The following is a 17,216-nucleotide window of genomic DNA, read 5'->3' on the forward strand; positions in this document are numbered from 1 at the left end:
TCTACAAGGTGAAAATGTTTTTAGATTTTAATTTTGTTCTGCAACATTTGTTTGCCTTTCCCTTGTATTTGATGCTATCTCTAAGTATAAGTTTTTTGACGTCACCAAGGAAACAGAATTTAATGCTCCGTAGTCTAGTCCAATGAGAGAAGTACATGTCTTCTCTGTCAGTACTTGCTTACTCAAGAGCTGTCTTCTCCAACTGTTGAGATTCCACCTAGTGGTGGTGATGTGTAATGTCTTAGAATTCCAACTCTTGAGAAAAGTACTCTGTAGTGTAGTATTGCTAATGTATTTAGTGATATAAAAATATATTTTATTTATTTATTTATTTGTTTTGTTTGTTTTTACCAGAGCACTGCTCAACTCTAGCTTATGCTAATGTGGTGGATTGAACCTGGGACTTCAGAGCCTCAGGCATGAGAGTCTTTTTTGCATAACCATTAGGCTGTCTATTCCTACACTAAGGATATATATATATATTTTATTTTATTTTATTTTATTTATTTATTCCCTTTGTTGCCCTTGTTGTTTTATTGTTGTAGTTATTATTGTTGTTGTCGTTGTTGGATAGGACAGAGAGAAATGGAGAGAGGAGGGGAAGACAGAGAGGAGGAGAGAAAGATAGACACCTGCAGACCGGCTTCACCGCCTGTGAAGTGACTCCCCTGCAGGTGGGGAGCCAGGGCTCAAACCGGGATCCTTATGCCAGTCCTTGTGCTTTGCGCCACCTGCGCTTAACCCGCTGCGCTACAGCCCGACTCCCTAGGATATATTTTTAAAGGAGATTTTTTTTTATTACAATAAATTAGATTACACAGTCATATATTGCATTTCAGAAAACATACTTAACTCTTAATAATCTTGGATTCTCAAGTTTTATTTATTATTTGAGCTCTAATCTAATAATCAGGTTTTTTTCTGCCCCCAAAATAATTTAGGAAAGATATACTTGAATATATTTGAATCCTTACAGGTTTCTCTAAAGTAACTTCATAATAACATTTTAATTTACAAAGTATCAACAGTTTAAGAATTTCTCTTTCATAGCATATGTATAGCTTAAATCTATCTTCATTACTGTGCAGCTGACCTCTATAATCGGCTTAGTGGTGCACTAACTTTGTAGATGACTCTCCGACAACAACAAAAAATACACCATTTAGTTTGAGGTGGTGAAGTGGCAAGCAGAATTCATCAAAGTGAGAAATAAAAACAATATTATGGAATTTATCATCCTAAAGGATGTAATTTAAAAAATATGTCTTACCACCAGATTAATATATAAATTATTATTGCACAGTTTTGAAAGAAACCAGGAACACTTTCTTTCTTCTACAACTTTGCTTATGTTGTCCAAGGGTTCTTCTAGTCCTCTGTCCTACCATTGTTTTTTTTTTTTTTTAATGATTAAAATGCCCATCTGTTTAGTGTTAGATACATCTGAGTGAGGTGGAATTTCTAACTCTACTTTATTACCATCAGCATGATTCAGTTTTCTTTATCTAAAGTGGAACTATCAGCACCTACTTTATTAGTGGACAGAGACAGAGAAATCAAGATAGGAAAGTGAGATAGAGAGGGAAAGACATAGGGAGGCGCTTGCAGCACTGCTTCATTGCCTGTGAAGCTTTCCCCATGCAAATGAAGACTAGGGGCTTGAACCCAGGTCCTGTGTACTTTAATGTGTGTGTACTTAACCAGGCATGCCACCACCTGCCCCTGTCGGTAGGTATTGATTCCGGGACTGTGGAGCCTCAGGCACGAGAGTCTCTTTGACTCACCATTATGCTATCTACCCCTACTTTACTCCTCCTCCTCCTTCTAGTTTACTAGTTAACACCTACTTTATAGGATTTTAAGAAGTTAGAGTGAGATGTACATAAAGCTGGTAGACCAGAGTTTGGGGGTGCCTAAGTGCTCAAGAGATTGAAGCTACTCTTTCTCCTTTGCCCATTTTATGTCTTGATTCAATGGAGTTGCAACTTCTCTTTTCCCTGCACTATGCTGAAGCTGCATCACCCACCCCATGTATACTTATTGGCTTATCTTATGACTTCGTAAGTTTCTTAGAAGGACAGCCTGTGTACACATTGTCAATAGTATTTTTTGAACATTAAGAAACACTTGGGAATTTCCAATTTTAGAGATTTACACTCATTGACGAGTTTCAGAAGGAAATCAGGTTTGAGTGAGTTGAAGACTGAATGCAACATGTTCAACAATTTATACTTATTTTCACTTCATTATAAATTATGAATTGGAATCTAAATTACTAGTTGGACTTTTTTTTTTAAGATTTTATTTATTTATTAATGAGAAAGACAGGAGGAGAGAGAGAAAGAACCAGACATCACTCTGGCACATGTGCTGCTGGGGATTGAACTCAGGACCTCATGCTTGAGAGTCCAAAGCTTTATCACTGCACCACCTCCTGGTCCACTAGTTGGACTTTTAAAGCAATTGATTAGCACTAGTCTTCTGGTATTGCTGAGTGTCTTTTTAGTAAGGAATGAAGCAGTCCTACCAGGGCCTAACAATTAGGACATATTCATTCCTGTGAGGAGCCCTTAGTCTAGAAGGGCTATATGCTTTCTGTCTGTCTACCTTGAGAGCTCATGAAATTTTTGCTAATAAAAGAGAGCTGGGACATTGGAGCTATTTATCTCATCTAAGTCTGTTTTTGGCAATGGCATAGACAAAGAGTTGCTTGTATTTGCATAACAGGACTATCTATGTATTTATCTTGCTATCTATCTAGATAGCTATTTCTTTAAAAAAAAATGGGCCACAATCTTGTAGATTATATGCTACAGTCTGTGGCTAGCAACTACAAAAGGGCCCAGTATTTTTGAACAAAAAATACTGAGTGCATATTGTGTAGATAAATCTGTTAGAAACAAATAAAACTTGACTATTTTTTGAGGGCAGGGGGGCCAGGGTGAGTACAGCTTTGCCTGAGGTCAGTGAGCTGTTAGAAATTATAATGCAAATTGTTAGGACTACTTAGCTGTGTCACAGTCATCCAGAATCTTTTGAAAATTGTTTTTAAGTCTTTGTGGATTGTTGGTTCATTCATATGTATTAACTGAATCCTTTAAGACTGAATCCTTTTCTTCTGAGAAGGTTGGTGCTTGCAGATGACTGCATTGTTTCTAAGGATTCAAAATTGAAAAATCATTCAGAGCCTACACAGTTACTTTGCTTGCTGCTATAACAGTTCAGCCATCCTTGGAAAACAGCGTTTGTATTTTTATTACATTGCATTGCTTGGTAATTGTTAGAGGACATGTAAGATGTAATTGTACTTGCACATTTCTTTTTCCTGTCGTAAGAGACAGGCAGCATTAATAGCACCAATAGCTCTACCCTAATCTACATGAGTGCGCCCTCACATAGTAGGACTCACAAGACAAAAACCAAAACCAGAAACCAAGAACTCACATAGGCAGTACGTATGGTAATTTTTTTTATTTTAAATGATCTCTCTTTATTTATTGGATAGAGACAGCCAGAAATGGAGAGGAAGGGAGAAATAGAGGGGAGAGATGCCTGTAGATTTGCTTCACCGCTCCTGAAGGTGAAGCTTTCCTCCTGCGGGGGTTGGGGGGGGAGCTTTTTCTTACGCCTTCTATTCTTTTCTTGCCTCTCTCCTTTCCCTCACCTTCTCTAGTTCCATTTTCCCCACATTTATATGCAAGTATTTGGGCACATCTAGAACTCTGCTCTGAAGCTTACGGGGTGCTTCAGTTCATTTGAACATAAAAGGGACGTGCTTATTTAGTTCTTTGTGTAAAGAAGCAATTACCCATTGTTTAACATAAACATTAAGCCTACTAAAAAAGAACAGACTTCTTCAAACCATTTCTCATTGGGGAGGTCACTGTGTCCTTGGGCTAATTGATGAAGGCTAAGAGTGGAATGCAGGAAATGGGAGTTTTCTCTGAAGTGTGCTTTTCCTCTGGCAGTTTTTGTTACTATAGAGATGACCTTGCTGGGGAGGGGAAAAGGTTTTCCCAACCCTATATCTTAAGGTATGTCTGACATGTCCCAGCCTTCTTTCTCCATTGATTCTACACTTGACCCATTAGTGTGCAAAAGCCGGAGGTGGGAGATTACCAGGCAGGAGGGAAGCACTGTGTTTCTTCAGCTCAGTAGTTCCACTGTGCAGACTATTTTCCTCCTTCTCCTCTTCCTCTTACTTCTTCTCCCTCCGCTGCTTTCTCCTCCTCCTTCCTACTCCTCCTGCCTTTTTGGTTTGTTTTTGCTAGCTTGAATCTCATTTTCACTATTTCATTCCCCTATTCTCCACTCTGTTGAATAGATGCTTTGAGTTTGGTGCTACCTCCAGGAGCGAAGCTCTGTACCTAAATACAGTAGCATCACTTTTACCCCATATTTAATTAGAGCTTGGCATTGGCCTGTTCCATATTAACAAAATGGGTGCCATGTGGCCTCTCTTATGAAAGGACTTATAACCTGGTGGTGTGAAGGTGGAGGAATATGAAACAGAGAGAAAGGGGAGTGTGGGTACATAAGTTTGTAAGCAATCAAATAGGAAGCAACACTTTTTTTTTTTAATTTTATCTAAGAAAGGTGACATTAACAAAACCATAGGATAAGAGGGGTACAGTTCCACACAATTCCCATCACCCAGTCTCCATATCCCATCCCCTCCCCCGATAGCCTTCCCATTCTCTATCCCTCTGGGAGTATGGACCCAGGGTCATTGTGGGTTGCAGAAGGTGGAAGGTCTGGCTTCTGTAATTGCTTCCCTGATGAACATGGGCTTTGACGGGTCAATCCATACTCCCAGCCTGCCTCTCTCTTTCTCTAGGAAGCAACACATTTTATTTGTAGAAGCTGGGGGAGGGAGGTATCTCTGATCAAAGACATTTGAATTGGTTCATTCTTGACCGATGAGCAAATGTGTGCCAGTGAGTTACAAAATATTTTGATGGAAGAAAAGCAGTGCATGCTTTTGTTACGAAAGCGAGAGATGATGGGAAATAAGGCAGCAGAATCATAATCTCCTAAATCAACGGAAATCCATTAGGATGTATAGAAATTAGTTTGGGAACCAGCAAAACAGCTCACTTAGAAGACATTGCTTACTTTGTCATGGGCACAGCTCAGGTTTTTTTTGTTTTTTTTTTTGTTTTTAAATGTTTTCTCCCTCCCCGCCCCATTTTGTTGCCCTTGTTGTTATTGTTGCCATTGATGTTGGATAGGACAGTGAGAAATCTAGAGAGGAAGGGGAGATAGAGAGGGGAGAGACAATAGACACCTGCAGACCTGCTTCACAGCTTGTGAAGGGACCCCCCCCCCCTCAGGTAAGGGGCGGGCGGGGGGAGGGCTCAAACTGAGATCCTTATGCTGGTCCTTGTGCTTGCACTTCATGCTATGTGTGCTTAACCCACTGTGCTACTGCCAGACCCCCTACAGCTCTGGTTTGAGCTCAGCTCTTACCTCAATGAAGGGAGCTTTGTACCTCCTTCTCTCTGTTTCTGTTTCCCTGTCTTTCTTTATGGGACTTAAAAATTAAAGTCAACCTCGAGTGGTGAAGTCCCAGTAACAACATTAACAAGATGGTTTCTGTTTGTTTTTGTGTTACATAAGCTCACTCAGGAGCTCTATGGATGGTTGGTTAGAATGAGGAAGAGAGCAGTGACAGGCAGACTAGTTGAGAGAGAGGCTGTCATAACTCAGCTGGAGGTGTGGGAGACTTTGGGCCAAAGGAGTGGTATTGATTTCCTTAATCATCTTGAGTTTCTTAAGTTTCTTTATACCTTTTTAAAAAAACTATACTGTACATCTGTTGGTTTTTAAAGTTTTGTTTCATGTTAGTGGGTACTAAACACACAGAATGTTCTCCTAGTCCTCTTATGTCTAAACCGAATTCAAATATGTTCGTATGTGCTGACAGTCCTCTTCTGGTATAACAGCATGCTCTCTTGCTGCTATATTGCAAGTCCTGGAGATAGTTTTTAGATCTGTCATATTCATTATAGTAGACTTGGCACCTAGAAAATGTCTACCAAATGTAGATGCTCCATAAATATTTACTGAGGAAATGAAAGAATGAATTTGGAGTAGCTGGAGGCCAAAGTTGATCAGTAACAGTGTACATTAAAGTAACAATCAAACACGGGTTGGGAGGTAGCTTAACTGGGCTAAGCACACATGGTATGAATTGCAAGGTCCCACACAAGGATATAGGTTTGAGCTCCCAGCTCCCCACCTGCAGGTGTCTTATCTTTCTCTCTCCCTCTATTTTCCCCTTCTCTCTCAGCTTTTCTCTGTTATATCCAATGAAATGGGAAAAAATGGCCACCAGGAGCAGTGGATTCTGGTGCAGGAACCAAGCCTCAGTGATAATCGTGGAGGCAAAAAAATTAAAAAATAAAACAATAATTAAACTTACATTGTGTAAAAAAAAAGTGGTAGCATTTTTAGTTTAACACTTAATTAACAAGGTACACATTCATAGGTTTGAGCTAGCTTACCCAAGGGGTTGGTAAACAAAAGAAGGGACCATTGATGAAGAAAACTATTCTTTTTGTGAGAATGCCAGTTAGTAAACTTAGAAGGAATGATGGAAGTATAGAATTTATGTTACCTCCTGTGAAGTACTATTTAAGGTTAAGATGCTAAAATACTAGGTCAAAAGTTCTTAGGAATAAACATTCTTAGGGCTGGGTAGTGGCATACCTGGTTGAACACACGTTACAATTCACAGGGAATAAGTATTTTTGCAGTGGCAAGCTATTATCCAAGAGGGTTCTAGCCAATTACAGTAGGGATCTGGCACCTGGGGACTATGTCATTTTAGTGCCTGGAATAGCCTAATGTTCAGTTCTGATATGTGCCCTGGCGAGATATTCTTCACCAAATGCTTGATTCAAGCCTCCAGGCTTGACTTTCGGTTTATAGGAACCATATGATAGAGAAACAAGTAAATTACATCATAAGGCAACAATCAGACCTACCAAGTAATGCTTTTAAATGGATGTGCATTTTATTAATCATCATCACATTTACTTTCCCCTGAAAAGCAGTAGTCCATGTGTACTTGAGCTAGAGTTACTCAGTGAGAAGACAGAGTTTAACCACATGAGGTGTGAACCTTTTGCAGTCAGTTCCTGCCACGCTTGGGGAATAGCAGAGCATTGTAGACTGTGGTTTCCTTGACAGGGTCACATTACAACTTGAAACACTTCATAATATAGGAAGTTAGCTCACAGACTTACCACTTTGCCACCTTTTAGAAATACTGAATTCACTCAGTAGAGTATAAAGCATAAAGGGTGGAAAATTGATCATGCCTCACATATTTAGCTTAAAGGAGTTAATGTGTTTTGCAGTAGAAGTGTATGGAAAGAACTGGAGAATTGGCACTATTTTATTTGGTGCCATCTTATGGTTAGTCTAGTTTCTGCATTTGCTGTTCCTAAAACTGGTCTTCCAGAATTACTCTACAAATAAGTTGTTTCATCAAGGCGGTGTATTTATTGAGTGGTCATTGTTTCAACTCTAATTTATTATTGATCTTTCAGGCCCACAGCAGCAGAACTTTTAAAATGCAAATTCTTCCAGAAAGCCAAGGTAACATGTTTAAAAAAAAAAAAAGTAAATCTGCTATTTTGATATCACTATGGATTTCTATGTATTGTATTTGATATTAAACTGTTGGGAATATTTGTTTTGCAGAACAGAGAGTACCTGATTGAGAAGCTGCTCACAAGAACACCAGACATAGCCCAAAGAGCAAAAAAGGTAAGCACCATTGGTCTTGCAGACCCAGGAGAAGCTGTTCCCCACCCAGGGAAATGAAACTCACAAAGCAAGAAGATTTACAGCTACTGGGGCCGGGTGGGGGCGCACCTGGTTGAGTGCACATGTTGCAGTGCTCAAGGACCCGGGTTTGAGCCCCCAGTCCCCACCTGCAGGGGGAAAGCTTCACGAGTGGTGAAGCAGGGCTGCAGATGCCTCTCTGTCTCTCTTTTTCTCTGTCTCCCCTCCCATCTCAATTTCTGGCTGTCTCTAGCCAATAAATAAAGATAATAATACTAACAATAAAAAGGATTTACAGCTACTCAGGATCTGTTATTTAGAGGTTGTCTGCTTACTGATTACTCTGATAGCTGCATTTTGCCTCTTGGTCACCCCAGCTTGCTGCTCCGTGTCTGAGTGTGAAAACAATGTGAAACTCAAATGATTTCATTTTTTCCACTTAGCAGCTTTGCTGAAAGATGGTCAGAAGGCAAGTAATTGTAATGAGGCTTAAATAATTGAAAGGTAAAATAGCCTTTAAAATCTTTCCTTTGGGGAGTCGGGCAATAGCGCAGCAGGTTAAGCACATGTGGCGCAAAGAGCAAGGACCAGCATAAGGATCCCGGTTCAAGCCCCCGGCTTCCCACCTGCAGGGGAGTCACTTCACAAGTGGTGAAGCAGGTCTGCAGGTGTCTGTCTTTCTCTCCCCCTCTCTGTCTTCCCCTCCTCTCTCGATTTCTCTCTGTCCTAGCCAACAACGACATCAATAACAACAATAAAAACTGCAACAATAAAACAACAAGGGCAACAAAAGGGAATAAATAAAGATAAAAAAATCTTTCCTTTGGATTTTACAGAAGAGAAACAATTTTTAAAGCCGTTTGAGAAAATAAAACAACTGTTTTTTTTAAATTATAATTTCCTTCTTTATAAGAGAATCATGGAGCCTTTTATAGTTTAACATAACTGTAACTACATTTTGTTAATGATTATCGGAAAAACTTTCCATTCCAAGTTTTAGATTTGTAAATGCTATGTATGTTTGAGTATTTTATTCATCTCCAGAATTTGATATATTTGTAATTAAAGATTCATTATGCTATAACACCTAATAAAATTTATCACCACCACCCCCAATTTGGTTTGGTCAAGTTTGGTTTTAAAACTGTATTGGATATTTATAATTTAAAATACATAACCACAGACTTAAAAAGTCCTTTCTTGGGGCAGGGCAGTGGTGCACTGGGTTAAGCACACATAATACGAAGTGCAAGGACCTGCACAAGGATCCAGGTTCAAGCCCCTGGATCCCTATTTGCAGAGGAGCCACTCCACAAGTGGTGAAGCAGGTCTGCAGGTGTCTGTCTTTCTCTCTCCCTCTCTTTCTTCCCCTCCCCTCTCATTTCTCTATGTCCTATCCAAAAAAATTGAAGAAGAAAAAAAAGTAGACGCCAGGAGCAGTGGATTTGTCGTGCAGCCTCCAGCGATAATACTAGAGACAAAAAGAAGGAAAGAAAGAAAAGAAAAGAAAAGAAAAGTCCTTTCTTCTTTTTCCAGTAAATAGTTTAATGGAAAACTGATTTGAATCTGAATTCTCTACTCCATAAATAAAATTGGCAAGGATATATGTATTAAAAGAAACCTTTTTATTAAGCCTAGAAATAAGTGGCTCCTAATTTCTAGATATTGACCTGTAAAACAATGAAAAAGGTGTGGAATACCTTTCAGTAGTACTCTATAATTATTTTAAGTATTTTTTTAAAGGTAAATATGTAAAAGTGACCAACTCTGTGCTACTATCTTAATGCCTCTCTTGGACTAGCAGGATTCAGTGGAGTTGAGCTAGTTCTTGAGTGTGGGACTGGTCTTGGGCTGGGGCTTACAGTGTGGACTGCAGAATCCTTAGCCTTGATTCCTCTCTTGGTTATCCCAAATGGATGAAAAAGGGACAGTTTGGCAGATGACTCATCAGAGTGCCCCACCTCAGGAGCAGTGTGGAGACCCAAATCTTTTTTTCTTAGTCAATAGAAACTAGAACTATCCAGTTAGACAGTGATAAAATATTAACTTTTTGATGATGTCACTTTGTGCTTAAAAGTGATTTACAAAATCAAGCAAGAATAGTACAAGAGTAAATAAGTGGTGAAAATAGATCCCTACCAAGTAAAAGTCAACTTCCTTAGCCTTAAACTAAGTAAGCACCACTTCATTTACCAGCCTTATATTTTGAACTCCAGCTTTACTCATTTACATATGAATATGATATGTGTGTGTATGTGTGTGTTTGTGTCTGTATATGTTTGTATCTGTATAACTATAACTACATATCCTGTAATTTCCTTTGAGACTTCCATCATCTTAAGAAAATTAATAACTTGTTTAGGTTGTAACTCTATTTCCTTTCTTTAAAAAAATTCTTTAATTTTTACATATTAGTGTTCTGCCTAACCCCTACATCATTCACACATATCTTAAAAAGGAGCAGCTAGAATTTTGGGTGATGTGATTTGTCAGCCATTTTTTGTCATTGATCAGGGCTTATTTCAACATCCATTCCTTCAAATGGAAAATGGTCAACATCTCAGAGTCACAAAGAGAAAAGAATAATATAGAGTGGGCGTAGGTAGCATAATGGTTAACAAAGAGACTCGTCATGTCTGATGCTATAAAGTCCAGCACATATTGATTAAAATAGCATTATGGGGGCTGGCTGGTGGTACAGCCCATAAATCACACATGTCACCGTGTGCTAAGTCCAGGTTCAAGCTCCTGGTTACCACCTGCAATATGTGCTTTGAAAATCTTCGGAACATGATGTTTTCACTTATCTCACTGCCTCCCCTCCCCCTTTTTTTTTGTTTAAGGTTTTAGGGAGTTTATTGAAATAAACAAACGAAGAAATAGTCACCAAGAGAAGGATAGACAATAAAAAGCTGAGACTTAGGGATGCATGTCAGCAGAGCCATCTGCCTCTTACTAGGCGGGAATGCATTTGTTACGTGTCTCAGCTGAAATTTGGTTCTGTGGGAACTCAAGGGTAGGGAGCCTGGGAACAGAGGCAGATTTCAGTCCTAGTCAGCTGCCAGGTATGGAAGCCTTTTTTTTTTTTTCCGACATTCAGAATGACTAGAAACTGACTGCTAGTTTTTGTACTTGTAAATATTTTAAGCCAGGGGTTTTGTCACTGACCAATTTCTATTCTGTCAGCCTGGCAAAAGCCTTACATTCTTTTTTTTGTGTGTGTGTGTGTGTGTGTGTGCTCCACCGGGTGTGCATCTATTTCTTTTTTCTTTTTTTTTTTTTTTATTTAAGAAAGGATTAATTAACAAAACCATAGGGTAGGAGGGGCACAACTCCACACAATTCCCACCACCCAATCTCCATATCCCTCCCCCTCCCCCGATAGTTTTCCCATTCTCTATCCCTCTGGGAGCATGGACCCAGGGTCATTGAGGGTTGCAGAAGGTGGAAGGTCTGGCTTCTGTAATTGCTTCCCCGCTGAACATGGGCGTTGACTGGTTGGTCCATACTCCCAGTCTGCCTCTCTCTTTCCCTAGTAGGGTGGGGCTCTAGGGAAGCTGAGCTCCAGGACATATTGGTGGGGTCTTCAATCCAGGGAAGTCTGGCCGGCATCCTGATGGCATCTGGAACCTGGTGACTGAAAAGAGAGTTAACATACAAAGCCAAACAAATTGTTGAGCAATCCTGGACCCAAAGCTTGGAAAAGTGGAGAGGAAGTATTAGGGAGGTACTCACTGCAAACTCTAGTGTACTTCTGCTTTCTTACTTTGGTGCCATACTCCAAACTCAGTCAATTTCTGCTTTGCGTTTCTACTTCTTTTTTTTTTTTTTTTTTTTTACATGCATAACAATCCCCAGATTCCCATTTAACAATACAACCCCCACTATTTAATTCATCATTTTTCATGGACCTGTATTCTCCCTACCCACCCACCCACCCCAGAGTCTTTTACTTTGGTGTAATACTCCAATTCCATTTCAGGTTCGACTTGTATTTTCTTTTCTAATCTTGTTTTTCAACTTCGGCCTGAGAGTGAGATCATCCCATATTCATCCTTCTGTTTCTGACTTATTTCACTCAACATGATTTTTTCAAGGTCCATCCAAGATCGGCTGAAAACGGTGAAGTCACCATTTTTTACAACTGAGTAGTATTCCATTGTGTATATATACCACAACTTGCTCAGCCACTCATCTGTTGTTGGACACCTGGGTTGCTTCCAGGTTTTGGCTATTACAAATTGTGCTGCCAAGAACATATGTGTACACAGATCTTTTTGGATGAATGTGTTGGGTTCCTTAGGATATATCCCCAGGAGGGGAATTGCAGGGTCATAGGGTAGGTCCATTTCTAGCCTTCTGAGAGTTCTCCAGACTGTTCTCCACAGAGGTTGGACCAATTGACATTCCCACCAGCAGTGCCTTACATTCTTAACATGCTTAAATATCTTTTACTTGAAATTATGGGAATGTTTAGTGTTACTCATTTGGTCATTCTTGGAGTTTCTCTTTATTGGTATCTGTTCTGTTGCTTACTTTTTTGCTATGGTGCCTCCGATTTAATTCTGCTTTGGTTTCTCTGCTTTAGATTTCTTTCTGAGAGCCTGCTTCTTGATGCTGGTCTAGGTAAACTCCTTTCTTCCCCAGGTAGAAGGTGAAAAGAAAGATAGAAGGGAGACACTACAACACCACTTCACTGCTTGTGAAGTGCTTTCATATAGTGTCAGAGGCTCTAATATGGGTCCTCACTGATGATAAAATGTGTGCTTGTGGTAAAGTGTGGGCTCCCTCTGGACTCCTCCTTGGAGTTTTATCTCTTTGTGTTTTTTTTCTAAAGATAGTGTCTTGATGTACAAGTATTTACATGACAGCAGGCCTTATCGGCAAAGTTCTAGACACTTAGCCAACCATGCTGATTAAAATTTATGATATTCTCTTTTCTCCCTATGATATCAAAATGTTTCTCGTGTGCCTTTTCATGAATAATTCTCATCTTTGAATAAGAGAGGGATTGTTGTAGCTCTTCTCAAAAAATCCCATGAAGTTCACCAGCAGTGATCTTTGGTATGAGTGAGACAGTGCCCGTAATTAGCTAGAGTGTGAAACTTTGGTCAAGAGCTACATAATTCTGTGTGGTTAGTTGGTCTTGTCATTTAATAGATGGCCTCATCTTCTACAGAGTAAAATATGGGGATAAATTAATGTGGCTTTCTGGTAATTTAGTGACAAAAAGGTTTTTTTTTTTTTTTTTTTTTTTTTTTTGGTATATATGTGGTAATTGCAGAAATTAAGGACATTTGTTTTCTTCCTGGAAGCAGAATATTTGGTCCCTTTCAGACTCTTTCGCAGACAGTGTTGTTCAAGGATCATTTTGAATTTCATTTGCCCTAATGTTTCTGCCTGTGAGATGGAAATTTTCTCTGACCCCAGGCATGTGGTTAACCAGAGATTTGATTTTTCTGGCCCATAGAACACATAGTAAATTCTAAATGAGGACAAGCTAATAATGATCTAGAAGACCAGAGTGAGCTATGGCTCTTTAACTTTTAAAAAAGGATTTATTTATTATTGTGCATAAGAAAAATGAGCTTCATGAGAATTACTCCTTCCCATGTAATTTTCTAGGGGCTCCTATTTAACTGTCTTTTGGGGGTTGAAAGCTTCATTTACCATGTTCTGTTCTGCCATTTACTCTATTGGATTCACTGAGTAGAGAAAATCATAAATCATTTTGTTGGAAGCTTAGGGCTATCTTCATGTTGGATAGTAGCAGCTAAGTATCAGAGTTGGCTGATATCTGATTATTATGTTAGTGATATCAACCTTAATCCCCTGAATTCACTCATTTCATATACTTTATATGGCTAAAGCCCACTGATGGTAGGAAAGCCAAAGACTTAAACTACACAGATATCTAAGTGCTAATTGTTTAGCCAAAATGCATACTGGTCAGAGATGGGCTGGGGGAGCACAATACATGGTTCTTTGTATTGTGATTGCCAGTGTTTTAATGGGACGAAAAGCTTTGGAGGAATTTTATTATTTCCTTCCTTCTTCCCTCCCCCTCTCCTCCCTTCCTTCCTTCCTTCCTTCCTTCCTTCCTTCCTTCCTTCCTTCCTTCCTTCCTCCCTCCCTCCCTCCCTCCCTCCCTCCCTCCCTCCCTCCCTTCCTCCCTTCCTTCCTTCCTGATTGGTGTTCAGCTCTGGCTTATGGTGGTGCTGCAGATTGATGTCTGAATTTTCTTAATCATGAATTTGAGAAGTTACAAATGGCTAGTCTTTATAAGAATAAGGAAAAGAATGTTGTATCACCTTTCCAATTAAGAGAAACCATTGTGAATTGGAAAGACTACAGTGGTACCTGTGATTCCTATAAATCTTTACATTAGGCTATAAGATCAGTTTTTTGATAAGGACCTTCCTCTAATGGTTCCATCTCATCCATCTGGTAGCTTGGGGGGATACTCCTATGTGCTTAGAAATAAAACTTGATGTCTGTTAATATGTTCTATACTTTGAAGTAATGTCAGCCTTATAAACAGTTACAAAAATAGTATAGCTAAGTTTTGTGTTTATTTTCTTCCTTTATTTTGACATGCCTCCGGATCTATTAAAAGATATGATGCCTTTCATCTTTAAATATGTACTCTTAAAAACAAAGCTATTCTTTAGGATAACAAAGTATAGTGATCAATATCATGGAAATAACCTTAACATAATGCTGTTATTTAATGTTTAGATCTGATTCAAATTGTCTCAATTTTTCTCACTAATCCAATCCAGAATCATTAAGTTGTTTGGCCTTTATTTATTATCTTTTAAAAATCTTGAATAGTCATTTTTTTTTTCTAAACTGAAAATTTGATTAGTATAGTCCTGATCATTTGTGGAATGATCCTCAGCTTGGGTTTGTTTGATAGCTCTTCATTACAGGACTGTTTACTTGGTAGCATTTTTTTCCCTAGAGAAATGCCACAAAAATGATGTGTATCTGTAAATGAGATGCATCTGACTTCAGTGTATTCTGGTATTAGTAGTGTTAACTTTGACACCATGTTTAAGGCAGAAACTGCCACTTCTTGACTGTGAACACAATTATATTTGTTATAATAAACATTAAAAGACACAGCAAATCTCCTAGCTATTTTTGGCCATCGGTCTTTTTCAAAGACATATGCATGCTTTATGTCTGATAGCTGTATGTTCAGAGGATGTTAGTGTTAGCATTTCCACAGGATTTTAAGAAATCTTGTAGATAGGAACTGTCTTTCTAGTATCTAATGTTCAGATTTAGGTGAGAAATAGGAATAACATTTTTTCAGTTTGTGCATCTGGTCTGGAAGTAGAAATAGCTGATCTTTGCCCTTCTTTGGGTGAGTTATCTATTCTCTCTGAACCAGATCTGTTCACAAATACTCTGAGGATGGGAGATTATCTGCATAGGCTGCCAGGCATTATGTTTGGTACATAATGGGTGGGCTGTCAACTATGTTTTCTCTGATGATCACGAAATAAGGAGAGTTGACTGTTGTATTTTTCCGAAGACGAACATTTTGAAGTATGTAGTGAAATAGAAGGTGAAGAAAGTCCTGGCACGAAGTAGGTGATTATGAGTGATAAAGATGGCTTCTCTGTTGCAATTGTTTGGAATAGAGTGGTGGTGGGGACCCATGTAAATCTATGAAAAAGAATTATAGTCATCTTATTGCTGTTACCTCCTTTAGCTGTCTTCATATTTTCTTACCTCTTCCATCAAAGTTCTCGCAGTGGGCAAGAAGTGTCCCATGAGAACTGTGGTTTATTAAAACATGATTAACTATCAGCAGAGCTGAATTTTTTTTTTTTTTAGCTTTTATACCGCTTCCATATCTGCTTCATTATTAATCTAAAAACTGTGCTTAAGGGTAGGGAAAACATTATTATACTGCATAGATGAAGGTATGAGAGCTGAAACAACTTGTCTAAAGTCACATTTCTACTAGGAGGCAATTCTTATCTCCTTTCCCATTCTTCTCCCACTAAATCTTATCTACAAAGGAAGAAGAAGGGAGAGGATAAAGAGGAAATACACACACACACACACACACACACACACACACACACACACACACAGAGAGAGAGATATGTTAGGCAGAGATAGATAGGATAAGAGGGCATGCCTTCTTATTTTCAGGGTGATTCGTCTACCATTTAATGGAGACTGAGGGGGCATTCACATGAATAGTGGGACTTGAGTTTGCTAGGATTCTAGAAAATATGGAGAAAATAATGTGAAAAAGACTTTGGAGGTTCTGAAGGGAAGAGAGATGCCTAGTGAGAGATTGGTAGCATCAGTTATTGTTAAAACCTGTTAGAAGACCAGCTTTCACTTATAAACTGGGGGAGGATATAATGCTTATGCATGTTTTTGAGGAATAAATTAAGTATAACAATCGTGTATAGCATGGTGATTGGCAGACAATTATAAATGGAACTCTTAAACAGTTACTGGAACTTTTACTTAAGAATTACACATATTGCTTTTAAAAACTATTACAGTTTTTATTGTTTGAGTAGCACCTTTCATTTCTGGTGCTCAGACAGTTGCTACTATTACCAGTAGTACTGCCCAAAGTAGACACAGATGTACAGACAAAGGACCAAATCCAGGCAGTGAAACTTGCCTTTCAGTGAGAAACATGGCGCAAGACGTGCATGACTCTGAGATGAGCAGGGGGAAAACGATTTAGGATATAGACACAGAATTTGTACTATAGGAATCAAAATGGTCATAGAGCTGGTAGGTGGAAGACTGTAAAGAGGGGAACAAGAGAAAAACTTGTACACTTTGTGATTTTTCATCTGTCATGCTGGGTACTTGATTTCCATTTATATTATAGACTTATAATCATCATTGAAATCATAACAGCATAGAGGATAGAATAGATGATATATTAAGACTGATTACAATTTAAAAAAGCTATACATATTTTGATGTCTGAGTGGAAAAGAACTAGGCCTATTAAAAAAAGATCCCTTGACTTATGATACTTCAATTTGACAACCTAAAAACTGTGTAAACGTGGTTGACCTTGACCAAGGCCACACTGTCAGAAAAGTTCTTAAGTCATCTTCCCAGATGACTTTTAGACTCTTCTAGATTATGAAAGTGAAAAAAAAATTCTGAATTTATACAGTTTTTCCCCTTGGAAGTTTGTAGTTACTGCCTAAGTTTCTGTAAATATAAATTATCAAGAAATTGGAAGAAATAAAGTGATTTCAAATGCCTGATGAATCTTTAGTTTTGTTTCACATCTTTTCAGTAGAGGGCAGTGATGGGTTTTATTCCTGTACTTTTGTGGAAAATCACTGTTTTGTTGAAGTTCTCATATCTAAAGTAGAAGGATTAAAGCTGTATGTTAGTTTTCTCCTAAGTGATGTGCT

General features: G+C 38.7%; 1 protein-coding gene across 1 annotated transcript in view; it reads left to right on the top strand.

The window, feature by feature from the left end:
* The window catches only part of STK39 (serine/threonine kinase 39), a 355,446-nt gene that overhangs the window by 157,443 nt on the left and 180,787 nt on the right, over positions 1 to 17,216 (top strand). Inside the window, exons 9-10 of the mRNA XM_060177764.1 lie at positions 7,557 to 7,605; positions 7,711 to 7,776. Of these exons, the coding sequence (XP_060033747.1) occupies positions 7,557 to 7,605; positions 7,711 to 7,776 (115 nt within the window). The remainder of the gene's footprint in view (positions 1 to 7,556; positions 7,606 to 7,710; positions 7,777 to 17,216) is intronic.

Source organism: Erinaceus europaeus, chromosome 18, assembly GCF_950295315.1.
Source record: "Erinaceus europaeus chromosome 18, mEriEur2.1, whole genome shotgun sequence".
NCBI lineage: Eukaryota > Metazoa > Chordata > Mammalia > Eulipotyphla > Erinaceidae > Erinaceus > Erinaceus europaeus.